The sequence below is a fragment of the Alosa alosa genome, chromosome 6 (genome assembly GCF_017589495.1).
Source record: "Alosa alosa isolate M-15738 ecotype Scorff River chromosome 6, AALO_Geno_1.1, whole genome shotgun sequence".
NCBI classification, from domain to species: Eukaryota; Metazoa; Chordata; class Actinopteri; order Clupeiformes; family Clupeidae; genus Alosa; species Alosa alosa.
In genome coordinates, this window is record NC_063194.1 from 3,110,968 (window position 1) to 3,138,536 (window position 27,569).

At 49.9% G+C, this 27,569-nt stretch overlaps 2 protein-coding genes across 4 annotated transcripts in view; one reads left to right on the forward strand and one right to left on the reverse strand.

The window, feature by feature from the left end:
* Positions 1–236: 236 nt before the first annotated feature.
* zmp:0000001048 (retinol dehydrogenase 8) lies at positions 237–5,406 on the forward strand. 3 transcript variants are annotated; one of them, XM_048245083.1, is made up of 7 exons: positions 237–331; positions 1,645–1,832; positions 2,270–2,431; positions 3,615–3,794; positions 3,943–4,036; positions 4,206–4,389; positions 4,934–5,406. In XM_048245083.1, the coding sequence occupies exons 2-7, from the start codon at positions 1,736–1,738 to the stop codon at positions 5,147–5,149; spliced, it is 933 nt and encodes a 310-aa protein (XP_048101040.1). In that variant the 5' UTR covers positions 237–331; positions 1,645–1,735; the 3' UTR covers positions 5,150–5,406. The 3 variants fall into 3 exon arrangements, with proteins under 3 accessions (XP_048101040.1, XP_048101042.1, XP_048101043.1); XM_048245085.1 differs by having other exon boundaries at positions 1,698–1,832; XM_048245086.1 differs by having other exon boundaries at positions 1,710–1,832.
* Positions 5,407–7,010: 1,604 nt separating this feature from the next.
* notch3 (notch receptor 3) overlaps positions 7,011–27,569 on the reverse strand; it is a 37,755-nt gene continuing 17,196 nt past the window's right edge. The window contains exons 5-33 of the mRNA XM_048245087.1: positions 27,123–27,245; positions 26,527–26,760; positions 26,198–26,353; positions 25,822–26,007; positions 24,329–24,442; positions 22,377–22,490; positions 20,401–20,634; positions 20,195–20,302; positions 19,695–19,872; positions 19,269–19,414; positions 18,607–18,840; positions 18,189–18,344; positions 17,701–17,929; positions 17,099–17,300; positions 16,358–16,514; positions 16,039–16,223; positions 15,795–15,927; positions 15,241–15,495; positions 14,997–15,109; positions 14,252–14,796; positions 13,660–13,980; positions 12,861–13,009; positions 12,437–12,665; positions 12,200–12,290; positions 11,912–12,080; positions 11,453–11,751; positions 10,974–11,121; positions 10,759–10,856; positions 7,011–10,431 (exon numbers count right to left, since the gene is read on the reverse strand). Of these exons, the coding sequence (XP_048101044.1) occupies positions 8,938–10,431; positions 10,759–10,856; positions 10,974–11,121; positions 11,453–11,751; positions 11,912–12,080; positions 12,200–12,290; positions 12,437–12,665; positions 12,861–13,009; positions 13,660–13,980; positions 14,252–14,796; positions 14,997–15,109; positions 15,241–15,495; positions 15,795–15,927; positions 16,039–16,223; positions 16,358–16,514; positions 17,099–17,300; positions 17,701–17,929; positions 18,189–18,344; positions 18,607–18,840; positions 19,269–19,414; positions 19,695–19,872; positions 20,195–20,302; positions 20,401–20,634; positions 22,377–22,490; positions 24,329–24,442; positions 25,822–26,007; positions 26,198–26,353; positions 26,527–26,760; positions 27,123–27,245 (6,800 nt within the window). The 3' untranslated portion in view covers positions 7,011–8,937. The remainder of the gene's footprint in view (positions 10,432–10,758; positions 10,857–10,973; positions 11,122–11,452; positions 11,752–11,911; positions 12,081–12,199; positions 12,291–12,436; positions 12,666–12,860; positions 13,010–13,659; positions 13,981–14,251; positions 14,797–14,996; positions 15,110–15,240; positions 15,496–15,794; positions 15,928–16,038; positions 16,224–16,357; positions 16,515–17,098; positions 17,301–17,700; positions 17,930–18,188; positions 18,345–18,606; positions 18,841–19,268; positions 19,415–19,694; positions 19,873–20,194; positions 20,303–20,400; positions 20,635–22,376; positions 22,491–24,328; positions 24,443–25,821; positions 26,008–26,197; positions 26,354–26,526; positions 26,761–27,122; positions 27,246–27,569) is intronic.

Here is a 27,569-nt window from a genome sequence, read left to right on the forward strand (position 1 = left end):
GATCATTGTCATACAAATATAACTCTATTTGTTTTAGAACACATTGAGTTAGAAGAAGGGTTCAGTAGCCAGGTGCTAGGGTATAGCCTAATATCGGCAAACTTGCTTATGTTTGGAACTTCAATTCCCAGACGCCACACTGCCTCATGACCCACTTTTGCCCCCCCCCACCTGGCAAGCTGACCAGTGTATTACGTCGGTCACGTTATGTGACACTGTTCACTCTGTATCAGCAAAGTACCGCAAGTGTTACATTTCACTTCGGACCGACTATCTCTGAATAAGCCTACAGCAGGTCTTGCACACAGCCATGATGGACATTTAACTTAAGGTCTGTATGCGGGTACGTTCAATTCTTTAGGCAACAGAATGCGCAATTTTATCATGTATCCACGAAAGGTGTGTGTAGTCTGTGTAACCGAGATAATGCTGTCCTATTGAATGTTAAATAAACCTTGAATTAAGCTTCTCAATAGCCAGCTTAATGTGAATTATGGCAACTCTGAATAGCGAAGGAACGGGGATTGTCAAGGACATTCAGGAAACTTGTACCCTGCATTTTAATATTAGAAATATACCACAACCATGTCTATTGTTTGGTAGGCCTACAGAATACCATTTGGCTTTAATTGTCGATACAATGGATGGAGTTAATTCACAATAACAAACATTATCTTAGGCTAGGCCTACTTAATTGTTACAGAATCAATGGATGGGAACAAAAATGAGTGATGCTGTTTTTGAAAAGTTTGCAAGTGACCCATCTTAGATCCTAAACAAGCTATAAAGGGCACATAGAATTGAATGGGAAGGGCAGGAAATGAATGGGAACATAAACGTGATTTCGATAAGTAATCTGGATTAATCTGGATTATCTACGGCAAAATCACAGTAAAGTAGCTTTAAGGAGACAGCCCGAGACGTGCGCTCGTAACGTAAAGTAAAAATGAGGCCACTTGTCATATACAAAAATCTGTAGATCTACTAGCCTATAATAATGTATCACACAGTCTTGAGAGAGAAAGCGAGAGAGAGCAGTGGAAATATCATATTTCTTTGTATGCATGTGCGCAATATGCTATGCACAGCTGTTCCATGTGGTTATTACACATGTTTGACGAAACCACAAAAATGTCAAATTCAGTAAGGGGGTCTGTTCATCATCACCATCACCTTCATGTTTTTTATTCACTGTCATAAATACACAAATGTTCTAAATCTAGTTTGGGATAGGTGTGTGGTGTTGAGTAACATACGAGTTTAATATAAATGTTTTTGATTACAGCATTAGTCTCATCATTTTATAACCACACCATTTATGAATAATAACCACCATTTACCACCACTAGCATTAGTCTCGTTTAGTAACAATAACCACCATTTACCACTGCTAGCATTAGTCTCATAATTTAAAAACCACCATTTATTAACAGTAAGGACTTTTATCCTCATGTACTCAGAACAGCACCCTTGCTCTACAGAGCAGAAGGTGTTCACACACAGGAGGGTGGACTTTGCACTTTAAAAACAAAACATTCTCATCGCTCTGAAGCAGGCTGTTTAAAATCAAAACAAACAAACAAAAATGTTACTTCAGCACTGTAATGTATTTATAATATTTAGACCTAGTGTATTCATTTTCAGTAAACTGATGATTACATGAGGAGAGTGATCCCAGCATGTGAACAATGGCCCAGTGTTGCTTCCAGGATAACGTGCCTGAACAGCCGAGGCCATGGGAACCAGGAGGGTTCTGGTGACGGGCTGCTCCTCTGGAATTGGATTAGCTGTCGCGGTGCGTCTGGCCAAGGATGATCTGAAGAGGTTCAAAGGTGAGAGACTCCCAGGGCCTCTCCTGTAGAAAAACACCATGTCAGAGCGTCAAAATAAAGCTTGTGTGTGTGTGTGTGTGTGTGTGTGTGTGCGTGCGTGCGTGTGTGTCAGTTCTGCTCATCTACATTACAGTACGCATAGTCTAGTGTGTTCTACACAGTCATGTGAGTGTGTGTGTGTGTGTGTGTGTGGTTTGTGTGTATGTGAGTGTGTGTGTATGTGTATGTGTGTCTGTGTGTGTGTATTTGAGTGTGTGTCTGTGTGTGTGTATGTGTGTGTGTGTGTTTGTGTGTGTGCGTGTGTGTGGGTCTTGGGGGGTATGCTTGTGCATGTCTTTTTTGCATCACCAAGTTCAGCCATTCTGTGACTGTTGCCTGACTGAGATGTGCTGTGCTGTTCTTGGGCATTGGGTGGGGGTGGTGGTGGTGGCGATCAGTTGTGGCTACCATGAGGAACTTGGAGCGGAGACAGGCTCTGGAGAGGGCAGCTGGGGAGACGCTGGACCACACTCTGGAGATCCGCCAGCTGGACGCTTGCAGTGAGGACTCCATCAGAGAGTGTGTGAATAGCCTGCCAGACAGACGGGTGGATGTTCTGGGTGAGCAAACACACACACACACACAGACACGCACACACAGATGCACACTCGCACACACACACACACACACACACACACACACACACACACACACACACACACACACACACACACACACCTCTATGTAGTCATATGAACATGGATGCACATACTGTTGTATATGCACACACATAACACATGCTGTATAAATGCAAACAGAGGCACAAACATAAACACAGAAGTGTGCAGAATGCGTGCACACAAACCCAGACACACACACACACACACACACACACACACACACACACACACACACACACACACATACATACATAAACCAGAATTACACCACACACTCAGTTCACAGTAGAAAAGACCTATGTTTCTCAGTAGAACAGTAGGGGGAGATCAGCCTGCCACAGACCTCATCTTACAATGTGTGTGCCAGTGAAGAAATAGCAGTTTATTGATTTCCAATCAAAAGAATCTCGCCTGTTAACTTGGCATTGTCAGTGAGTATTTCACATGAACATAAGCACTGAGGATCACTGCTATAAATTCATATTGGCTATATAATTTTAAACTATGTTAGAACACAGCTAGGAAGAAAATTATTTTGTGCTTTCTTATTTGTCTCTGAGTTTGACAATTCAAATCCGGTGCAGACCTGAGCAAGAGGCTGTATCCTGAAGGCTATGTATTCAAAGCTTCCTGTATGTGACAAACTTAATATGCCTAAATATCTTCAACCTCAAGGGCTGTATGCTGCTAATGAGGAAATATGATTCATTACTAGAGCTGAACTTCTCACCATGGTGGGATGTAGAAGGGAAAGCTAGACAAGGAAGGGAATTGAAACACACCAGACACAATTAGTTATTTATGCCCATCCGCACCACCCTGGCGCCCTATTACCACTTACAGAAACAAAGGTCAAATAGCATGTCAAAAGGCTAGCATATTTTTTACTTTCCTGAGTCTGTACCTTGTTACTTTTACTTGAGTAAAGAAATTAAATCAATACTTTTACCAGAGTCTTTTTTAACACTGTAGATGTGTATTTCTACTTGTGTACGGAGAGTGTGTACTTTTGTCATCTCTGGTTCACACCCTCCTGAGGACTCCACAAGTACTTCAGACAGAGTTGTTAGCACATGCCCGCTAGCTCCGTCGAGTGACCCTTGGCAGTCCGCTCCTCTCCTAGTGAACAACGCAGGCGTGGGCATGATCGGTCCACTGGAGTGCCAGAGCGTCGGCGCCATGCAGGAGCTCTTCAACACCAACTTCTTCGGCCTGGCGCGCCTGGTCAAGGAGGTGCTGCCGGACATGAAGAGACGCCAGAGTGGACACATCGTCGTCATGAGCAGCGTCATGGGCATTCAGGGTGAGCGCCCTGAACTTTGTGCCATAGTTAGGTCATATACCATCCCGAGAATATGCAGATATTTGTGTCCCATTTCATGCGGAGATTGGTGAGAGAAGGATCCAAGGCATCCTTGTAGTTGGTCATTGCTGTTATTTGTCCTCCCTAGGCCTGCTCTTCAATGATGTCTACTCCGCATCAAAGTTCGCCGTAGAGGGCTTTTGTGAGAGCCTGGCTGTGCAAGCTATGAAGTTTAACATAAAGTGAGTGCAAACATGACATTTATTTGTAAGTGCATGCATTTAATCACTTTCATACTTACTCATAGACTTTGCACTCACATCTTTTGATGTTGAATAAAATAATGGATATGTCTATCCGTGATAGTGGGATTTTGTTTAGTTTTGATGTTGCATTCCCCTCGGTGTGCAGGATGACGTTAGTGGAGCCGGGTCCGGTTGTGACTGAGTTTGAGAGGAAGGTGTACGAGGATGCTGCCGACATGGACCTGTCCGGGACGGACGAGGAGACGGCCAAGATTTTCAAACAGATTTACCTGCCATACTCACGCAAGGTGTTCACCTCGCTCGGACAGACCCCAGAGGAAGTGGCTGAGGTAATGAGGCTGTGTCCATCTATCACCTTTTACATGACAACAAGGGAAATAATCAAGGTAGAGTGCGATAAGGACAAGTTAGTGCAGCACTGAGTGCTACTTCCATACAGTCAAGTGCAGTTCTAGTCAGGTGGGAAGTGCTAGAATTAGCAAGTCTAGTTGTTGGTAGTGTTAGAAGAGATACTCTGAACAGCTGGGTGTTCAATAGTTTACCTTGGGCCTGTCCATCCCCTCATTAGCTTTGGGTTTTTGCATTTGTACTGTAACTATGGAGAGAAGATGCTCACCTTAAAGAACCAATAAGCAGGTTAAGATCTCATTTTTTTTAAGGAAGCCATGAAAATGTATCACTGATATTGCTATTACCTGAAATTCATTCTTTTTGCTCATGATATGCTGCCTTTAGCACCTTTAATAGTCTTTGTCAACGGTATGCATTTTGTCATTGGAGCATTAGATGCAACTTAAATGTGTAAACAGTAGTTTAATGCATGAGATCACCAAAACATGCAGGAATCTTATTTGCGTCTGTGTGTGTGTGCAGCAAACCTTTCAGCTGATTGTGTCCAGAGACCCTCCCTTCCGCCACCAAACCAACCGGCTGTACATGCCCCTGACGGCCATGAAGCACGCTGACCCCACCGGACGGCTGCCCATCGACACTTTCTACAAGTTGGTCTTCAAGCATGACCGCGTGTTCAACGCAAGCCTGAGCCTGATGAAGTTGATGACCAAGAGGACGGGGAAGAGTGGAGGATGAAGAGGCATGACGCGGGACGACAGCGAGACGTCTGGTCTGAAAAGAGGAATCAGCCTGGAGCAAACCCCTGTTCTCTTCATGTCTCTTCAAGTAGTTTATCTGTAGGTAGATTTGTCCCAACATACGTGTCACACCAATCACTGACTGGACAGCCTACACAAAACTGTGATTGTTATTGACGGGTTCATTGAAGAGGGATTATCAGTAATGGTGCGGTCACAGTTGATGGACTGACAACATTACAGATTCATGAGTGATTGTTTTCAGTTGTATTTATTGTTGCTGAAGCTGACCAAGAATGTAGCTGCTTGATGAACTGGAGTTTATTATAGTAATTCTTTACTGAGCACGACTTAATTTCCAATACTGTAAAGCTAGTAGAAGAAGTCAACAATATAACTGAGGTAAACCTGCCTGATAGCACTAGATGGCAGGTTCAGTATGTTGTTAAAGATTTTAAGAATGTAGCCGTTTCAATTACAGTTATGATGATGCATTTTAACCTTCAGACTTGAGCCTGAACTAATCATGATTCAATCAAGGTTAATGTAAAGTTAGATATGTTTATAAAATAAAACTGAAAATCAAGAGAAGCTGAGATAACCGAGTCCTCGGTCAGCAAGGCTATCTAGGAATGCACATGGTCCTTCCCTGAAGCATGCGGTCATCATGAAACAAAACTTTTAACTTCTATTTAGTTATGAAACTCTTGATATACTGAAAAGATCCTAGATTTCCAGACTGCCTAAATATGTGGACAGATTTAAGTATTTACACTGCTTATCCTCATGTTTCCAAATATTTACAACTGGTAAGTCAAATATGAATGAATTAGTTGTCCAAACTATTTAAAAAAGTTGTCAAACAAGGCTTAAGATAAAAAAAAGACACAACTCAAGAATGTAGATCCCTACTGTTTTTATTAGAAGTACCTTATTTTACAACTTTTGTTTGTAGAGAGAAACAATGTGAAAAGGTGTTTATATACAACAATATTTCTTTTAAAAAAAACTACTTTTAAACAAGTATAGAAATTAATAATGAAACAGAAAATGTCTAATCCGATCTAATAAAGTGAGACCAATAAAATATCAGTCCTCTCAGCTTCGACAGTAAGGCTAATTGGAAGTACATTATCATTTTAGTACATAATCATTTTTAGCAACATAAGACTCTTAAACAAGTAGATCTAAATAAGACAAACATATTTACAGGTAGATAATGGGGTTGATGAAATGCTCTGGTACAGGAGAGGGGAGTGTTGAAAGGAATGAAATGTCAAAACCGAAACAGAAATGCAGTTGGGAAAAGAAAAAAACAAAACAAAACAAAACAAAACTAAATGGTCATCAGTGCCCCAGGAATACAGAAACATGCTCTGAAATGCCAATTTCTGAGAATATCTGGTAGTGGCAGAGTACCTATGCCTGGAGAGACAACCAGAAAATAATGGAAGATGCTGAAAAAGTGACTGATGACCCAACGCAGCTGTTCAATCAATCTTAAAAGTTGAGGGGCCTAGAAGATGAACTCACGAGAGAAGAGAACGCCTATACTTTTTACTTTTTCAATGTTTCTAATTTAATCTGGGAATCTGGCAGCACTACATAGCAGTGTTCCTGCTCCAGGATCCAGGGTCATCATCTCCAGTGCACAAGATGCCCTCTCCCTCCCGGCTGGTGCGGAGGGGGGGGGGGATCACTGCTAAAGATGCAGGGGGGTGGGGGGGCAGGACACACCCTCACTCCCGGTACCTGCATGCCTTATAATGCCTCCCTGAGGAGTGACAGGGCACTAGCAGCCTCCGGCCCTCCCCAGCCACGGGTCTTCCCCGCCTGGGCAGCCCTCCAGCCAAATGTAGCCTCTCAAAACTCCTGGAGGTGGAAGGGAGGAAAAACAAAACTATTTTTTTTATTTATTTATTGTGCCCTCACATGTGCGTTGGTCATCTACGTTGGTCGGAGAAGGAGGCATCAGAAATTGCGTCAAAAACAGACATTAGAAAATTGATCTGGTGGGAGGTGGAGAGGCCAGTAAGTCTCTCTGAGGGTACGAGAGGAAGCACTGGGAAGAGGGGACAGGCACAGTGCGAGTTTGGGTAGCAGCATACACTGCAGCTCTACACGAGCGGGGGATGGGGGATGGGGGCAGGAGAAAGGAGGAAGCAGTAATGTTTTCAGAAGACACACGGGTGTCACACTTAAGAGTGACAGCGAGCAGCAGCCAATAGAAAAAAAAACAAGAAAAAAATAGCTTAGTAACCATGTTTTCAGTAAAGATAAAAATCATTGTAATAAAAACAAATAAAAGAAATGAATAACAAAAACAGAGAACTATAAAAGGCAGTGATTTAGGCTGATTTAGTGGCAAAAAAATATGCTTGTCTATGCGGTCATAAATATTTATGCTGAATACTAAAGGCCAACTCTGGTACTGGAGCCCAGGACTGTCAGAGCCATGAGAGGATAAGACAGAGGGGCTGTTGGAGAGGGACATCTCATTGCATCACACCTGGCTTTCCTCTGACGGTTGACCTGGAGAGTGATGTGGTCACTGGTTTTACTGCAAGAAGGGAGAGCCCAGCTCACTATCGCCGCTCTCATGTTCGTCCCGACAAGTGCTTCAGAGATGCCCCAATACATTCTTACACGTAACACATACCTAAAGAAATGGTTTAAACTAAAGATAATTTTTTTTGTTCAAAATAATTTGTAATCAGTGACAGTTACCTAGCATACGCCATTTTTGTAGTTTTTTTTTGTAGTGCCAATCAGTTTTTATGTGGCCAAAATAAATAACAAAAAGTGAGTGCTCTCTCTCGATCAGTCTATGACCCAAGGCCACTTAACCCATCCCACCTCTGTGGGACTTCACAAGACTGGAATAAGGTGGATAATATGTTCGTTGAGGGGTGAGTCAGCTGCAGTTTGTGTCTAGGAAAATGAACAAAAACGCCCAACGTAATCAATACTGGCCACTTCTGCTTCATGAATTAGTACAGGCCATAGAATTAGAAACAAACCTGCCGTACTGACTGAAAACATGACATGAATGAGAAAAACAAAAATGGACAAAATAATAAATCACCTTAAGGAGGACTACATCCTCATATTCTGGTTTCATTTTTCAAAACAACATGAAAGTGTACCGGACCTTACGTAACACTAGAGAATAACCGCAGTGCCTCCGCAGAGGCGGTGAAAAGTAACAAATCTGGACCGTGGAGTGACCATTCGTCTGGGACAAATAGAGAGAGAGGGAGAGAACGCCCCACCAGGCAGTTTCTTCTTCTTAAAAAGGAGGAACACAAGAAAACAATAAATAAAAAAGAAAGGAATTTCCTTCAACATTTGCTTTTTCTCTTACTCTACTTAAAGTTTGTTAGTTTCAGGAAAGTGTCCCCCAAGTCTTTGAAATAAAAGACGTGGCTTTCTTCATATACTTTTTTATAATAAAAAAACAAGTCCATCTGAGACAGAATAAGTCTTACTTCATCATATTGTCTTTTCTTTTAAGACAACAATAACAACAACAATTTTTCCCTTTACTCTTTTTGTTTATCTCTGCACGCAATATCAGCAGACGGTCTTCTTGACGCGACACAGTCAATCCGGATCCCAATTCAAAATCTTGGAAACTGGCTGACCCATAAAAAAATGAAACCAGAGCCATCACCAGAGCTCCCTTCGATTCTCGGTGGCTCTGGTACTTTCAGGCGATGGGGGGGGGGAAAGGGGGGGGTCGGGGATGGGAATGTGTCGAAGTTGCGACGGCGGGGGGGTCTCTCCTCACGCGAACACCTGCATCTTCCCGTTGGACTCCTGGACGTGGGGGATCTGGGTCTGCGCTGGGCCCGACACGGCCGGACTCGGGGTGGACTCGGACCAGTCGGACACGCACTGCGGGGAGGGGCTGGACCAGGGCTCAGGCGACTCTGGCGAGGGGGTCAGGTAGGGGTGCTCGCTGGGCAGGTGCAGGTAATGCTTAGGCGTGGCATCCATGGCGGAGGTGTAGCTGTGCTGCGAGGGCGGCGTCGGGTAGTCCTCCGTACCGCTGCCTCCGGGCTGGGCCGCCGCCGCTGCTGCTGCTGCCTGGGCCTGTGTGGGCTGGGGGGCCTGCTGGGGCTGCTGCGGAGCCTGCTGGTAGAAGGCCGGTGGGGGCTGGCTCTGCTGGGGGGTGGGAGGGGAGGAGGTGCCCATGCGTGCCAGGGAGTGGCTGTGGAGCTGCTGCGGCTGCTGTTGCTCGGCGATGGAGGCCAGCTTGACGGGGCTGATGCTGGTGGGGGTGGAGGAGACGAGCGTGGGCTGCAGCATGGTGGGCTGACCGCCGCGGAACATGGGCTGGTGCATGAGCAGGCCGCCCTGGGGCATGGTGGGCGTGGGCGGCATCAGGCTGGCCTGACTGCTGACGGGGTGCACCATGCTGACCACCGGGCCGCACTGCGAGGAGGGCGTCATGCGGCTGTGCCAGTCGAAGGGCACGCTCACGGGGTTCACCATGCCCATGCTCATGCCCAGCTGGCCCGAGTTCAGCACGTAGCTGTGCTGGTTGGCCGCCGCCACCGCCGACGCCATGGAGACGCGGGCCTGCATGGAGAGCCCGCCGTCGGCACCTCCGCCGCTCAGGTCGTTCAGCTGCGCCAGGGAGACGGCGAAGGGCCCGCCGCTGCCGTCCAGCATGCCGGCGTGCACCATGGGCGTGCCGGGCACCGACATGGACGTGTGGAACATGCCCGGCGAGGGCATGGCCACCGGCGAGGTGGGGTTGGTCATGTAGCCGGCGTTGCTGGCGCCGCCGTGCGGCGAGTCCAGCGAGTCGACCGGCGACAGAGTCACCGAGCTCTCCAGCAGTGCGCTCTGCATGTCCAGCGTCAGCTTCTTGTTGCGCGCCTTGGCCGACTCCTTCAGGCTGATGCCGCCGCCGTGCTGGCCGGCCATGCCGCCTGAGCCCTTGGCGCCTGGGCGCCGGCTCTTCTTGCCCTGCGGCGTGGTCTTGAGGCCGGACATGAAGCTGCTCGGTGGGCACATGAGTGGCGAGAGCGTGTGACCCGCGGCGGCGGCCGCCGCCAGGTGGTGGGCAGCGGCGCTGTGGCCCTGCGGGCTGCGTACCGTGTTGTACTCGTCCAGCAGCTGGACGATGTCGTGGTGCATGCGCTCCTGGGCGATGTCGCGCGGCAGCCGGTCCATGTGGTCGGTGATCTCGCGGTTGGCGAAGTGGGCCAGGAGCACCTTGACCGCCTCACAGCTGCCCTCACGCGCCGCCAGGAACAGAGGAGTCTCCTCCTGAAAGGGGGGGGGAGGGGAGAGGGGGGCAACAGATGAGAGATGGTGTCAGGAAACGGACATCGGACAGTTTACTCAGTTATTAGTGAGGGAGGGAGGAGAGTGGAGAAGAGATGTCAATGGACATCGGACAGTTTACGCAGTTATACCCATGTATTTGGTCAATCAGAAAGAAAGAGAGGGAGATAAGAGGTGGAGAGAGAGAGAGAGAGAGAGAGAGAGAGAGAGAGAGAGAGAGAGAGAGAGAGAGAGAGAGAGAGAGAGAGAGAGAGAGAGAGAGAGAGAGAGAGAGAGAGAGAGAGAGAATATCAGCTTCACTGTGTTTACCTTCAGATCTTGCATATCTTTGTTGGCTCCGTTCTTCAGCAAGGCCATGGTGGCCTCCACGTTATTGACCGCAGCAGCCCAGTGCAGGGCAGATTTACCTGAACAAAACACACCAGCACAAACACACAGTTCAAACCACCAAACTCAAACACCTCATCAACACCACTACAATCACGTTCGAAAAACCACCACACTCAAACCACCACGCCGCTTACCCAGCTCGTCGACGGCATTGACATCGGCGTGGCATGTGATGAGCTCCTCCACCATGCCCTCCACTGCCAGGCGGGCAGCCAGGATGAGGGCAGTGGAGCCGTCGTACATGCGGGCGTCCAGGTCAGTGGCACGGTTACGGATCAGGATCTACAGGGCGCACAGGGACAGAGGAGAGATTAGTCACATGGAGGAAGAGGATCCCTGGAAGACTGTGTGTAAAGCAGACATAAGAGTACAAACTTATAGGGAATGTCAGCTTAAAGGTGGGTAGAGATGTATATGTGAGCATATGTATAAGTAAGTATAAGTATATGTACATATACATGACGTTTGTGCATATATATATATATATATATATATATATTATATATATATATATATATGTCTAAGAGCATGCAGTATGTATATATGCATATTCTTGTGCATCTATACAGTGTGTGTGTGTGTGTGTGTGTGTGTGTGTGTGTGTGTGTCGTACCTGGAATACTCCTTGGGCATCAGCAGCCACAGCTGCGTGCAGCGGCGTGCGTCCGGTGTTGTCCTGTGCATTAGCATCCGCTCCGGCGTCCAGCAGCCTCTTAGCGGCGTCAGCACGGGCGTAACGGGCAGCCAGGTGCAGGGCCGTCTCGCCGGTGCGGTCCGTCTGGGCGGCCAGTGAGGCGCCCTGGTAGATGAGGTCCGAGATGATGTTGGCCGACGACTCTTCCTCCTCCTCCTCTGCCACCTCGGGTTCCAGGCCGCCACAGAACGACGCCAGCATGAGCGGGGTGAAGCCGTCTGGAGCGGACGAGACAAAAATAAATAAAAAAGGTCAAAACACAGACAAGAACAAATACACACGCCGAATGGGAAAACAGACAAGCAAAAAGAAACAAACAAAAAATATCCAGGATGACCATTACAGAAAAAGATCTTGGGGTTTGGGATTGTGACTTACCAGGTCCTCGGACATTAACGTCCATGCAGTCGCTGTCGAACTCTCCCTGGGGAGGCGTGAGCGCCATAGAGGTGGGCATGCGGATGTCGGCGGCGGCCAGATGGTGCTGTGTCCACTGTCGGGAGTCCACTGGGTCGTCACTGTCCGACATCATGCTGGGCTCCTCCACCTATGAACCAGTCAGTCGGTTACACGTTAATCCTCTGGCCAGGCCATGTCCAACAAACTACCCTCTCCAGTGCTCTCAGTACTCATCAGTATCTGCCAGTCATCAACTCCAGCGCCTACCTTCAATCTCTTGGCCTCGGGGCAGTCTGTGTCAATCCACTGGTCACTGTGGTCACCAAGAAGAGACTCCTCCACCGTCTTAGGCATGTGTCTGTAAAATGGAGGGGGAAAAAACAACAACACTACTTTACAATCCTGGATGCAGTGATGCAGCAATACAGTAATGCGGCAAAGTGTGAGGGGAAAAAAAAACAAAAAACAGAAAAAACTGAGAATGGCATTCTGCGCTGGACTCACTTCATGCCCAGAGCGTCCTGGCCCACAGGCTCGCGGCGGTTCTTGTTGCTGCTGGCCTCCTTCTTGAGGAAGAAGCCCTCGGGGAACCAGAGCGTGCTGTGCTCCCGCTTGCGCCGCGCGATCAGCATGCCCAGCAACAGGATGACCATCAGGAAGAGCGCCGCCACACCCACCAGCAGCAGCTTGCCCCACTCGGGCACGTCGATCGGCCCCGGCGGCAGCTGCTCACCTGAGAGGTGAGGAGCGAGGGAGAGAGGAGAAAGGAGAGAGGGAGAGAACGACAGAAAGAGAGAGAAAGAGGGAGGGATAGATAGAGACACTCTGATTACATTTTGAACACTCGCTTGCTACTTCAGCACAACACAACCAGCGTACTTTGAGAAGTGTCCAGATGTAATGGTTGACCACACAGGCTCCAACTTACTGCGGACTTCTTGGATGGGGTAGGGGAAGCGCAGCATCTCGGTGGCGTGCAGGGCGCCCAGGTACTCCGCCGCTGTGTCGGCCGTGGGGAAGCAGTCCTCGGAGCCCTGGGAGCACAGCCGGTTGTCGATCTCCAGATACACGATAGATCTGCGGACGAGGAAAGACATGAGATCAGACTCGCTTGAGAGGCTTCCAAAGCCAAGCCACTCTCCCATGACCACCATGAGCTCTCATTTATAGTCCTTCATATTTCTCAAATCATGCATTTTGACTTTAAGGCCTGCCAACAGATCTGGCAAGTTCATTTGCTGCCAGTTTGTTGTCAAAAAACTGTGATAGTGTGTGTGTGTGTGTGTGTGTGTGTATATGTGTGTGTGTGTATATGTGTGTGTATATGTGTGTGTGTGTGTGTGTGTGTGTGTGTGTGTGTGTGTGTGTATATGTGTGTATGTGTATATGTGTGTGTGTGTGTGTGTGTGTATATGTGTGTATATGTGTGTGTGTGTGTGTGTGTGTGTGTGTGATCTTCACACACATAATTTAGCAGTCATTTTCTGCTGTTTTGTTGCCAACAACTGTCATACCTGATGTTCACAACACACACACGCACACATTTTTGAATGTTAAAAGCTGCAATTGGTGAACACACTTTTTTGACAGGTGGATAAACTCTATTTCTGAAATTTCAGTGATGGATAAATACTTGCATTTAGCCTCCACTACATCCCTGCACACACACATGCACAGAGTCCCCGCATCCCTCCTGGCGGTGCCAATCACCCGATCCCCCCACTCACCCGATGACCTCCTGCTGCGGCTGCAGCTCGCGCTTCTTGAGGCGGCGCATGTAGGGCTTGATCATGGCCTCGCCGTTGTGGTCCAGGTGGAAGCGCAGGCTGGTGCGCAGGATGGCGCTGAGCTTCTGCAGGAAGGCCGTGCCTGTGCGCAGCAGCTCCTCGGGCGGCAGCAGGACCGTGATGACCAGCACGCCTTCCGCCAGGTTCTCAGGCACCTTCTGCGCACAGTCCAGGCCGTCCCAGCCGCACTCCTCCGTGTTGCAGCCCTGGTCGCAGCGGCCGTCGGCAAAGTGGTCAATGCAGTACGTCTCATAGATCGGACTGTGGAGGTGGACGTGACCGAGATAATAGTTAAGATACTGTGACTAATTCAGTCATTTGACTAGTCTGAGTGGATTATTACAGTATAGTGCTTATCCCAAAGGAAAAAAAAAAAAAGAGTTCAAATACACGGGACTTACTATCAACGTGGAGCACCCGCCACATTTATGTATAATGGTGGCCATTTTGTGTCAATGCGCTCACCACAATCGCACAGCAATGGCAACAGACAAAAAAAAAAAACAACAACTGACCAGTGGCGGACACTCACTTGCAAACCTTCTCCTTGCTGCGGCAGTCGAAGTTGTCGTAGAGGCAGTCGGCGTTGTTGCAGCTCTCGTCGCACTGGCTATTGTTGAAGACGCGCCAGCAGTGCGGGTCGGCGCACTTGGCCCACGGGTTGGCCGCCAGCGAGCAGTCGCCGCTGTCCCAGCGGCAAGCGAAGGTGTTGCACTCCTTGTCGCACACGCCGTCGTTGGCCTTGCCCGGGCAGTCGGCCAGCGGGCAGGCGGGCGGCGGCGGCAGCGTCTTGGGAGACGGGATCTGGGCGATCTGCTGTTCGCAGCGCTTGCCGGAGTAGCCCGGCTGGCACTGGCAGTGGAAGTAGGGGAAGGAGGTCTCCTCGGTGCAGAGGCCGCCGTTGCGGCACGGCTGGGCCGAACAGCCCTCGTTGCTGCGGTGTTGGCACTGCGGCCCGGCGTAGCCCTGCAGGCAGGAGCAACGGGCGCCGCGTGTGGTCAGCGTGCAGCTGCCGCCGTTGTAGCAGGAGAGCTCGCGGCACGACATGCTGCGCTCACAGTTGGCACCGGTGTAGCCCTGCGCGAGGGAGAGAAGAGGAGGAGGAGAGGAGTTGTTAGAGGGAGGATGGAAAAGAGAGGACAAAACAGGGCACTGCTAAAACATACAGACTGACCAAGACTGACCGATAAAGATGGGGGGGGGGTGGAAGAGAGGAGAAAGTTTTTATTGACAGAAGGAAGAGCTGCGGATTGCGGATGGCTCTCTACAGGACGTACCAGCTGACAGGTGCATGTGTATCCTGAGGCCGTATTGCTGGAGACCGAGCAGGCGCCTCCATTCTGACAGGGCTGAGATTCGCACACACTGAACCGGTTCTGGCACCGCCGACCTGCGCACAAACAAAAACCCAAAACATAAACATAAACAAAAACATACTCAGGGCACCCACTTAAGACCCACTTCTGCAGAGAGTACTGGACCACACGAGTGGACTCAAATGGAGTGTGTGCGAGGCCTTACCTGTGTAGTCAGGCTTGCAGATGCACTGGTAGTCGTTGGGCAGCTGGATGCAGTCCAGGCTGTTGCCCATGTTGCAGGGGTTGGACAGGCACTCGTTGATGTCGCCCTCGCAGCGGTCACCGGTGAAGCCGGGCGGGCAGTTGCACTTGTAGCCACCCACACGGTCCACGCACGTGCCGTTGTTCAGACACTTGGGGGTGCCCCGAGGCCTGGCTGGCATGGAGCAGTCGTCCTCGTTGATCTCACACAGCACACCTGAACACAAACACACACACACACACAAACATCAGATACATGAATCAGGAGAGTCATCCTACGGTGACAGGAATACTATGACTTGGTATGGCTGTACTGCACTGATGCTATACAGCACCATCAGCTTTTCTTATTTACAACTACTGTAAAGCATTACCAATTATGGGTATAAAACACAATCATTATAATACAAGTTAAATTTAATAGTAGGACGATGTATTGATGAAACTGAATAGCTTAGTAATTGATATTAGATGCTGCCATGCCAGGACTGCTGACTCTGAGCATCTGTTTCTTACCCAAAGTGCCAGGTGGGCAAGAGCAGATGTAATGGCCCACCAGATCGATGCAGGTGCCACCGTTCTGGCACGGGTGAGACTGGCACTCGTTAATCTCCATCTCGCAGTTCTCGCCATGGTAGCCTGGCATGCACTGAGGGAGAGAACGAACAGTAAAGTTAGTTCACGTAGGCTTTCAAACCTTTCCGTACATTAATGCACAGCAACTTCTTCATGGGTCTGTATGTAATGATCTGGGACTCACGTCGCATGTGTATCCTCCCACATAGCCCCTGCAGGTGGCGCCGTTACGGCAGGGCTTGTCCTCACAGTGGTCCACCTGGCTCTCGCAGTAGCTGCCCATATAGTCGTCTGGGCATTTGCAGTAATGCGTGTTGCCGGTGTTGACACAGTGTCCACCATGGTGACACAGCTCGTCAGTTTGATAGCCTGCAGGGACCACACAAACACAGCTTACAGTCAGGAAATGGGACCCAGGTAGGGGGAGGAGTGCAGAACGGACACTGACTGGACACACAAATGCAGCCACACAAAAGAGCGGTGATGGCGTCTTGTTTACGCACCTCTCTGTGCGGCGGCCACTTCGCAGGACACCCCAGGGATGTCGCAGTAGCGGCCCGACCAGCCATTTACACAGTCGCAGGTGAAGGTGGCGTCCTTCTGACGGCAGCGGCCGCCGTTCTGGCATGGGTTGGAGCGACGGCACCAGTCCACAGCACTCTGGGGGCGGCACACGCAAACAAACACAGAGACGCTTTTAAAGTGCCCTTCACAATGGACGCACCGCGCAATCCTTGTTTGCTGGAGAAATCACCTGCCATCCCCCTAAGGCATCACACCAACTCCATGAATGGAAGATGAATGGACATACAGTAAATAGAAATGCTAATCTATCACTCTCTCTGAGTCTTCCGTACATTTCTGTACATACACAATTTCACAAAATAGTTTTTATCCAACTCAACTAAAACCCTTTAAATTTTGTTCCTAGAGGGTTTCCGGTTGGCACATTCAAAACCAACGCAGACATACTTCAAAATGAAAATAAAATCGGCGATTTAGCATGATCCTCTACAAAATGTAAATGTTAAAACTTTTGATTTTTGTTTGTCCCCTAGTTACCATTATATTGTTTTCTGTGCCACCAGAAATGCCTTAGGAGCCCACATGTTTATTCAGTTCTAGAGTCTTTAAACAAGCTCCAAATTAGGCCTAGTGAACACCTATGGAACACCATAGTGACACCCAGTAAGGCTCTTTGGAGGGGAGGGGTGGGTCTCAGGAGTTGTTAGGGAGTGACTCACCTGGCACCTGCCACCGGAGTAGCCCTTGGGACAGGAGCAGCGGAAGGACTCGAGGGCATCCTGGCACAGGCCTCCGTTGAGGCACGGCTGTGAGTCACACTCGTTCACCTCGTACTGGCAGTGCGAGCCGGTGAACCCTGGGCGGCATGTACAGGTGTAACCGTTGATCTTGTCCGTGCAGGTGCCTCCGTTGAAGCAGGAGCTGCAAAAGTGAGGAACATTAGTCACGATCAGCACATACACGCACATCATCCACACACACACACACACACCCACACACACACACACACACATTCACACAGTGTCTAACATGCAAATCAGACCTTGTGCAACAAGAACATGCAGTCTGTAATAAACATGCGGTCTCTTATAAACAAATGCCTCTGGGAGTTAGTGAAGATCCCCCTTCACTGTAAAGTGCATTGTTGAAAGAACTGAAAAGGTTACATTGTATTTCTAATCATTCTGTTACAATGTACTCTGATTTGGGTGCCTTCAAAAGCGTTACAAATATGCAAGGTGTTGTTGTATGCAAGAAGAATTAGAACTACCTTACATTCTTTTTTCTTAATGTTCTGTTACACTACGATTCCGTTACCCACCTCTCTGTGCAGTCAGGGATGTTGGTCTCGCAGTGGATGCCCGTGAAGCCAGGCTTGCAGGTGCATGTGTAGCTGTTGACGTAGTCAGTGCAGGTGCCTCCATTCCTGCAGGGGGCGCTCTGGCACTCGTTCACCTCCACGGCGCAGCGTGTGTCGGTGAAGCCGGGCAGGCAGCTGCACTGGAAGCTGTTCACGCCGTCTGTGCACGAGCCTCCATTCAGACAGGGGCCTGGAGGAAAGAGGAAAGTAGGACAGGAAGGTAGTAAAGGAGAAATAACATTCAATTAGCAAATGCTTTTATTCAAAGTGACCTACAGTATCAGTATTGTATCAGTGCAGTATGGATGCCCTGAGTATCAGACCCATCCTCGTATATGTTGCTAGCACCTTTCTCTACCAGTTAAGCCTCAGGAAAACTAATTTAAACAAAATGAACAAAATCAAAAACAGGCCATAAACAGCTAGAGGAAAAGGAAATGAGGTCTTACTGGGTGAGCAGTCGTTGATGTCCGTCTCGCAGTTGGGCCCGGTGAAGCCGGCACGGCAGGAGCACACGTAGGCCCCGAGTGTGTTGGTGCAGGTGCCGCGGTTCTTGCAGGGGTTGGAGGGGTAGCACTCATTCACATCCACATTACACAGCTGGCCTGTTGGGTGAAGAGACACACACAGGGTCAGTCACCGCCCTGCTAATTCATTACATTTGTCCAAAGGGTCAACTACACAGAGCTTCGGTCACTGCAGTCTTTTTGGTGACACTCAAAGCTCAATCACTACACTCACACTACATGTCCGGAAAAGGCTACAGACACAAAAAGGTTGCGGTCAGTCTGACCCCATCACGACCACTACACTTGTTGAAACTCGGAGGGTGATGATTTGACTGGACTTCAGGAGCTTTCCCCTCACCTTGCCACCCAGCCTGGCAGCTGCACTGGTAGCCCAGGTAGTCGGGTGTGTGGAGGCACTGGGCGTGGTTGGAGCAGGGGTTGGGCGAGCAGGGCGTGAGCACCTCGGCACAGGTGGGCCCGCTGTAGGGCAGCTCGCAGAGGCAGGTGAAGCTGGCCACGCCATCCACGCAGGTGCCGCCGTTCAGACACGGACTCGACGAGCACTCGTTGATGTTCACTTGGCACAGATTACCTGAGAGAGACGGAGAGGTCAAAGAGGTCAGACACACACAAGATTGTTCTACCCTGAGCACATTGTCATGTTGAGACCCTGAGAACACAACCTCTGCAGCCTGCTGTTCCTAGAAGTAGCCACTAGGAGGAGCTCCAGCCTAAGTCAATCATGAGCTCTACCAGGCAGACATTTTAGATGGGATTCCTCAAGTGGCCTTAACAGAAGCTGAGGTCATTTATGGAAAATAAAGCCTTCGGATGCTCAGTAATTTAGAGTTGATGCTGTCTGTACACATAGTGTGTTTGGTTGTTTATGATACTCTTAGAATCTGTATATTTACACAGAAGGGGGCCTTCCAGTCGTCATTACGCCCACATGTTTACACATAGGCACTCCATTCAGTTTACACTGGCTGAGTGTTCAGAGGCTCTACTGAGCACGCTCACCTTTGAAGCCCTGGCGGCACTTGCAGACGAAACCGTTGAGCTGGTCTATGCAGGTGCCAGCGTTCTGGCACGGACTGGGAAGGCAGTCGTTGCGGTTCAGGTCGCAGTTCTTCCCCACCCATCCAGGCTCACAGTCACACCTATAGCTGTGGGGAGACGCACAGGGAAGGGCTCAGTCCCACAGAGCTCCAACATCTCACTTTTCAGACACCTTCCTCCCCCATCCTTTCCAATGCAGCACAGATACTGTATACATTTCAATACGTGTGCCCCATGGACACTGGACCCATAAGCGTGGTTGTGTTAGCAACTTCCCCAGTTTAACTACAGGAACACAAGGGCATTGCATAACTGCTAAAGCACCTGTGTGCGCTCACACAAATACTCTTGTGGTCAGTGTGCGTGAAACTTCATTTCTATCCTTACCCATTGGGGTCTTCTCTGCAGGCTCCATTGACACAGGGGTTGCTGGCACACTCGTCCACCTTGGAGTAGCAGTAGGGCTCGTGGAAGCCCTCGGGACACTGGCAGTGGAAGCCGTTCTCCTCGTCCACACCGCTACGCGGCCCGTTCTGGCCCACTCCACAGTTACACTTCGGGCCCGATCCAGAGACAGAGACAGAGACAGAGACAGAGAGAGAGAGAGAGAGACAGAGACAGAGACAGAGACAGAGAGAGAGACAGAGAGAAACAGAGAGAGAGACGGAGAGAGAGAGAGAGACAGAGACATAGAGAGAGAGAGAGAGAGAGAGAGAGAGAGAGAGAGAGAGAGAGAGAGAGAGAGAGAGAGAGAGAAACAGAGAGAGATCTTTAGTCTTAAGACCATCTATGCCAACGAGGTCTGAGGCTTATTTGGACCATATAAGGATCGTATTTGTGTGTCGTGTGAAGTCTGTGGGTGCACAAGATGGAAAGGCTCTCACCAGTGAAGCCAGGCTTGCAGACACAGTCGTAGCGGTTGATGCCATCCTTGCACATGCCAAACTCACATGGGTTGCTGGCACAGTCATCAAAGTTGAGCTCACAGTTAACACCTGCGTTTGAGGGGGGGGGACGACACATGCGATCAGTCACCCAACAGACACGACAAGACTAACACCGACGCAAATCAAGCAGTGTGTCCGTTTCTCACCAGAGGTGCCGTGCAGACACTGGCAGATGTACTTATTGACCAGGTCCACACACTTGCCGCCGTTCTGGCAGGGGTTGCTGTGGCACTCGTTGAGCTGGTTCTCGCAACGGTAGCCCGTGTAGCCCGGCTCGCAGTTGCAGGTGTAGGTGGCGATGCCATCGATGCAGGTGCCGTGGTGGCACGGGTCGGGGCGGCAGTTATCGATGTTGCTCTCGCACAGGGGCCCCTCGAAGCCTGGACAGCGGATGAATGAAATGAGAGAGACGGAGAAAGAGGGAGAGAGAGATAGAGGGAGAAAGAGAGAGAGAAAGGAAGATCAATATTTGGGGAAGGTTTTTCCCAGGCTTTCTTAGAGGTGTTAGTGAAGAAGGGGATCAGGTGGCAGCGGAGAGCGTCTCCTCTTTATTTTCCGTGGAGCGGGGCAGTTCCTGAGCGTCAGCTTTCATTTCCGCTCATGGTTCACCGGCAAGACATATCAGACGCTGTCTCAAATTCCCAACCCATCAACAACAGTCCGGCCTCGCCTTTTCTTTCATTTTCTCCATGGTCTGTTCCTGTTTGGGTTATCCCTTTGATATCTCTTTTTTTTGTCTCTCTGCTCTGAAAACTTCCTTTTGCTTCATTGAAATTCTTTCGAATGGCCACCCCACCCCTTCAACTGCAGCTAGCACACAGACACACACAAACATATCGTCATACAGTCCCCCCCCCCCCCCCTTCAAAAAGTTTCTTTTTTCTCCCCCATCTCTTTGTAAACTTTCCTTGTTTCTTTTTTCCCCTCGCTTTTTTTTTCGACTCCATTTTTTCCTCTTTCTAAATCATTCTACTTCCTTCACATCCCTTCTTTCTCTCGTGTGAAAAATCCTGAAGTCCTGTCTGAGTCTCAGTTCTCAAGGTTTCCATGCCGACAGCCTGTAGTGTGTGCTTCTGTGTGTGTGTGTGTGTGTGTGTGTGTGTGTGTGTGTGTGTGTGTGTGTGTGTGTGTGTGTGTGTGTGTGTGTGCAGGGCTGTGTGAGGGATCGGGGAAGGGCCATCTGTGCTGAGGAGAGAGCAGGCAGGGACTATGGAAGGGGAGAGAGTGCGTCCTCCAGCTTTTGTCCCCAGCCAGCAGAGGGAACAATGGGCCGCCTCACGACGAGAGGGCCCTGCTCAGCCGAGTAGAGCTGGAGCACGAGGGAACACCGAGCAGCTGCCTCCCTCCGCTAACAATGCAAACACACTCCCCCGTTTACAACCGCCGCCTCCACAACACCACAACCACTACACACACACACATCCACTAATGCATCCTCTTCAGTAAAAAGATATAAATATAGAGTTGCACCCCGGTGTAGGCTACTTTTGGGAAATGGAGTGCGGTGAGTGCGAGAGGGGACCCTCAGATGTGGCATAAGGTCCTGTGTGAGCGTGTATTGTGGGGGTACAGCTGAACAGATGTCGGGGTGACGACCGAGCGTAACCCCGGTCCCTGCCAGCTGCCGGACCCTGGTGACCCCGTGATCCTGGGGTCCGGCTGGGGGGGAAGAGGGGGATTAAGGGCCCCTCTCTCTCGTCAGTCTGCCTAGTCATCTGTACACAGACGCACACAGAGAGAGAGAGAGAGAGAGAGAGAGAGAGAGAGAGAAAAGAGGGAGGGAGGGAAGGAGGAAGAGAGAGCACGAGAGAGACAGAGGGAAAGAGAGCTGTCTGACCTTGAGGCCCTCAGAGGGTGTGTGTATGTGTGTGTATGTGTGTGTGTGTGTTGGGGTGGGGGGGGGGGTTTGGGTGGTTGGATGCTCTTCCCAGACTACAGGTGTTAGTCAGGGCCAGAGATGCCTGTGTCCAGCAGATGAAGTGCCACAGCACACAGCACTGAACTTTGCTGCTGCTGATGACCACACCACAGCAACACCACACCACGGCAACACCACACCACGCCAAGCCTTTTACACAACATCTTACACATGATGAACTCTTCCCCTGGAGAGGAGGCTTACCTTCTGCGCAGCGGCACTCGTATCCGTTGGGCCGGTCGAAGCACTTGGCACCGTTCTGGCAGGGCGTGCTGGCGCACTCGTCAATGTCGATCTGACACATGGTGCCGGAGAAGCCTGGGACGTGCAAACACAGAGGCCAGGGGTCAAACTAAAGTAGCGGTAGAGAGGTCCAGGAGGGAGATCAGGGGGTCCAGGAGGGAGATCAGGGGGGTCACTGCGGCCACCTTAAAGGGGCCAAAAGGTCTCTGGCCAGGCCTAGGGACGTCTGGACAAGAGCAAAGAGAGCCTCTCTCTGAACTCGGATTATGACGAACAAGGATGATTCTTAGAAATGACTTTGATGGATGCGGGATTGTTCCTCTTGATCTGGGGATGCATCTGTCCCAACACTACGTGCCGTCATGTCTACATTTACCCCCCCCCTGGAACGCCTTGTGTGAATTTACGTTCTGGTATGGCTACAAATCCATTTCATGGAATGTCTCCAGTAGCTCTGTTGGAATGTGTACCAAATAGCATTCTGGGATGTCGATCAAGCAAAAAAAGGATTTTACATGGCATGAAGAGAGATCCTGGAACATCAATAAAAGATAGGGGCCTAATGTGTCCAGTCCACAAGCTTTCTAAATCCTGAAATGAAATGAAAATGGTGCGATGCATAAGGGAACATGGTGTGATGCATTGCTACATGAGGCGATGAAACCATATTTGGTAGCTTTTTTTCCCTTTTTCTAAAAACTGGAATTTCTCCATTTAAAAATATATTCTGGATTGTTTTTATCAGACAAGGTTATTAGAAAGTCTGCCAATCTGAGTTTTTCAAATGTCCATAAAAAACAGTGTTTGGAATGTTTGCTCAGTATCATGTTCTGATCTGCTCCAAGGCACTGTTTTGATTTATTGGTGTTATGTTTTAGATATAAAAGGAACGACTGGGTTACATTAGCGAGAGTGCGTCTGACAGAGAGAGCGCGCTTGCTTTGTTTCAGACTTTCTGGATGGGGTTTTCAATGGCGAGTTGTCTAGACAATGTGTGGCTCTCAAATGGCTTCCCAAGACCAGCGTCTCTCTGGGAGCTCCAGTGAGCTGGCATCCGCCCAGCAGGATTAAACCACACGGAGCATTTCCCAACAGTGCACTTGGGGCTTTAGTTTTTGTGGTGGAGACACAACAAAGTACGCATTTCGAAACGTCCCAAAAGCTTGGGGAAAAAAAAATGAAAAAAAAAAAAAAAAAAAAACTCACCTGGCAAGTTGTCTTTGACAACTAAAACAAATTCATAAATAAATGAGTGAGAAAAAAAAAAAAAGAACGGGCCAGCAGCCCATGGACATGTCAGTGGCTCTAAGGAAGACTTTGTGTTGATTAACAGTCTTGGGATGGGGTCTGTGCTGATGCTTGGGGCAGGAGGTTATGGAGGGGGGGGGCAGTGGAATTGTTTTCTTTCTTGGGGCAACATCCCCCCCACTCCCTGCGCTTGCTCCACGAGCTCAATAGCTAGATGGGGGGTGGAAGGGGGGGTTGTCTGCCCCAGATGTAAATTGCGGACCTGGAAAAGAATCTCATTAGCAGGACTGCTGCCCCCCAAAAAAAAAAAAAAAAAACTGGAGGAGGGGGAGGGGTGCTGTCCCTTCTACATTTCTAGGCTGAGTGTGTGTGTGTTGTGTGTGTGGGGGGGGGGGGGGTTGGGGTCACAATAGTGTCTTTGTTCAGCCAGAGAGAGATAGGCCGCCACAGAGTTCCTGCCTTTTTTTAAATAGTTCTGTCAAAGCCCATTGCACAGGGGAGCTGGGCACATTTCAGCCCCAATCTCAATCAACATTCTTGGCCATTTTGTGATTAGATCTCACACCTAAAGATACGGCAGTTACTCTTAAACCTGCTCATAGTATGGCCCATAGGAGCCATGGGGCAGTTGAATGCTAGTACGATAGGAAGGGAGGGGCTCCTACCTGGCTGGCAGGTGCAGGAGAAGCCGTTGACCATGTCTCTGCAGATGCCGTCGTTCACGCAGGGGTTGCTCTCGCACTCGTCCAGGTCCACCTCGCAGTATGTCCCAGTGTAGCCTTAGTGGACACAAACAAGGAGAATGAGACACAACCAGAACACAAAAGCTGAAATGACCAGACACACACACACACACGCACACGCACGCACTCTTCCAGACTCACACAAAGCGCAGATGCCACACACATATGAGGCACCCCCCCTCCATTCTCCCCCAATAGGCCCTATACTTCTGCAGGGTCACATTTGTATACAAAACTCCCATTCAGTCATGTGATGGGGTGGTGCAATAGATTTCTCTATTGAGCACAATGGATTATGAATGCAGAGTGAACGCTCAGAGAGAGAAAGGGCTGAGAGAGAGAGAGGGAGAGAGAGAGAGCGCGAATTGGAGGTCCCAGGGGCTAATTTCTCCCTTTTGACCAGGAGCATGTCTCATAATCGGCGCACTCAGGCTGCTGCCCCTCAGCCTATTGGGGTGAAACCGAGTGTGTGGGAGCGCTGAGAATGGCGGGCAGCGGCTGTAGGCACACAGGGAGCGAAGAAGAGGAGGCCGAAGAGGAAGAGGGAGAAGTGGAAGTTTGTGTGTGTGCGTTTGTGTGTGTGTGTGTTTGTTTGTGTATGTGTGGGGGGGGGGGGGAGAGAAAGTTTTTTGAGGGGGAGGGGGAGCTCTGGGAAAAAAAGTTCTCCCTTTCCCTTGCTCGCTCTCTTTCTCTGTGTGTGTGTGTGTGTGTGTGTGTGTGTGTGTGTGTGTGTGTGTGTGTGTGTGTATATTTGTGAGTGAGTGTGTGTGTGTGAGGGGTGCAAAGTGGAGCACAGAGGGGCCCTATTGTTTGCCTCCATTCCCACCACTCCGGCGCTCATTATTATTCCCGGCACACTCCTCCCCCTCGCCGCTCCGTGCCCTCGCTCCCATCCAGCCCTATAGAGCGCACTCATACTCACAGCCCCGCAATTGTATAGTCCCGCACACACACACACACACACACACATAAATGGAAGGGCCTGGGTGCAGGGGTGTGTGCGTATGTGTGAGGGTGTTGCAGGGAAGCAGGAGTGTCGTGGGGGCAGCTTGGTGCCTCTCGCGAGTCGGCATGGCACTGGTGCCAGTTAGTGGTGAAGGCCAGACCCGTTTCCAACCAACACCCCCCACCTCCCATCCCCTTCCTAGGCCAAGGGTGTTACGTAACAGCAGCGGACACTGTTCTGCTTGGGGGAGCTCCGGCTTTGGGCAGTGACTGGGCATCTTTGACTGCTGGGAGATGCTATCTGGGGAGTCTGAGAAATGAACAGCCCACCATCTGTTCAGTTGGTAGCATTGAGTGGGTGCTCAGAGGGTGCGAGCGTCTGCGTTTTGGTGTGTGTGTGTGTGTGCTTGTGAATGTGTCTACGCTGTCTGCAGGTTTCAGTAGCCACAGCGTGGGTAAAAAATGCCAACCTGGCATGCAGATACAGGTGAACTCCCCGATGCGGTCGAGGCAGGTGGCGTCGTTCTGGCAGGGCATGGACAGGCACTCGTTGATGTCGATCTCGCAGCGTGGCCCCGTGTAGCCGCGGCCGCACTGGCACTGGAAGGAGCCCTCCGTGTTCACACACTTGCCAAAGTGCTCGCACGGATTCGCACCTGACGGAGAGGCAAAAAAAATGACAGTCAAATAAGGTCCTTCTCAAGTATGTGTTAACAGAGAGAGAGCGAGAGAGAGAGAGAGAGAGAGAGAAAGAAAGAAAGAAAGAAAGAAAGAAAGACAGACAGACAGAGGAAGGTCAAGTAAGGACAGAGGACAGCATAAGTGAAGAGGCCTGATTTCTCTCACCGATAGAGCACTCGTCCATGTCCTGGTTGCAGGCTCCACCGACAAAGCCGGCAGGGCAGGTGCAGATGGCTCGGCCATTCAGGGGGTTGGTGTCACACACGGCTCCCTCGTTACATGGGTTGCTCACACACGCATCATCCAGGTGACACAGGAGACCTGACAGCACGCACACACACACACACACACAATATATGAATATGTTGATTATACATTATATTACTTTATACATATTAACACAGCACAACAGAAGCCATTTTACCACGACTAGACAACATGACTAACAGCAGCAACCATAACGGGTCTTGGCTGGACGACCGTACGGGACATACCAGTCTTGCCCACTGGGCACTCGCAGAAGAAGGAGGCAACGCGATCATGGCATGTGGCACCGTTGAAGCAGACAGCGGTGGCACAGTCGTCGATGTTCTCACTGCAGTCGTCGCCGGTCCAGCCGTTGACGCACACGCAGGTGTGGCCGCCGATGGTGTTGAAGCACGTGCCGCCGTTGTGGCAGGCGTTGGGCTGCATCAGGCACTCGTTCACATCCTCGGCACAGTACTGGCCTGCAAAGACATGGACAGACAGACATCAGTCTAGGCCCATAAACAGGTTTCAACCGCACCAAACACTCGTTGGTAGCCTGAGGAAGAGCCAGGAGCTCAAAACCTTTCAAGGGAGCTATATATGGTGTGCGGATCACTCTCTTTTTTTGAATTTCCCCTGGGGATCAATAAAGTATCTATCTATCTATCTATCTATCTATCTATCTATCTATCTATCTATCTATCTATCTATCTATCTATCCCTCTCTCTTTTACTTTTCAGCCACACCAAACAAAACGTATTGTTTGCTACTCATTGCTGTTGCAATATTGCACGAAATCAGCAAACCTTGAGTTAAAAAGACACAAGGGGTTTTCCTCACCTGTCCATTCTGGAGGGCACTGGCAGTTGTAGGTGTTGACCCCGTCCACGCATATACCCCCATTCATGCATTTGTGCCCAGGGCAGTCATCCACGTTGGTCTCACAGTTGTGGCCTTCGAAGCCTGTGGGAAAGACAACAATGACAGGACACGTTAGGGCGAGATATCCAGGAAGAGGTGAGAGTGTAACGGCAACAGCGACTTCATATCCCCCTTGATCTCATCCAAACATACGCCACACACACACACGGGCTGGCTGGGGGCTCCTTCCCATAGCCATGTGTGCATTGCGGGGGCTACAGAAAGCAGCTGGTCTGTCAGGAAGCCGTTGGGAAGCCAGCAGTGCGGAGTAGTAACGCGGCGCAGCCAGAAGCCGCAGGGTGTCGGAGTGTTTACATGTTCTCATGGCCGTTCCCACAGTGGCAGGGGCCGAGCTGCGCTGGGCTG

Bases quoted from the DNA above. Each gene is read 5' to 3' on its own strand.
- zmp:0000001048 (XM_048245083.1), top strand. From the start codon at position 1,736: ATGGGAACCAGGAGGGTTCTGGTGACGGGCTGCTCCTCTGGAATTGGA. The intron at 1,833-2,269 runs GTGAGAGACTCC...GGTGGCGATCAG, and splicing joins TGATCTGAAGAGGTTCAAAG to TTGTGGCTACCATGAGGAAC. The intron at 3,795-3,942 runs GTGAGCGCCCTG...TGTCCTCCCTAG, and splicing joins CAGCGTCATGGGCATTCAGG to GCCTGCTCTTCAATGATGTC.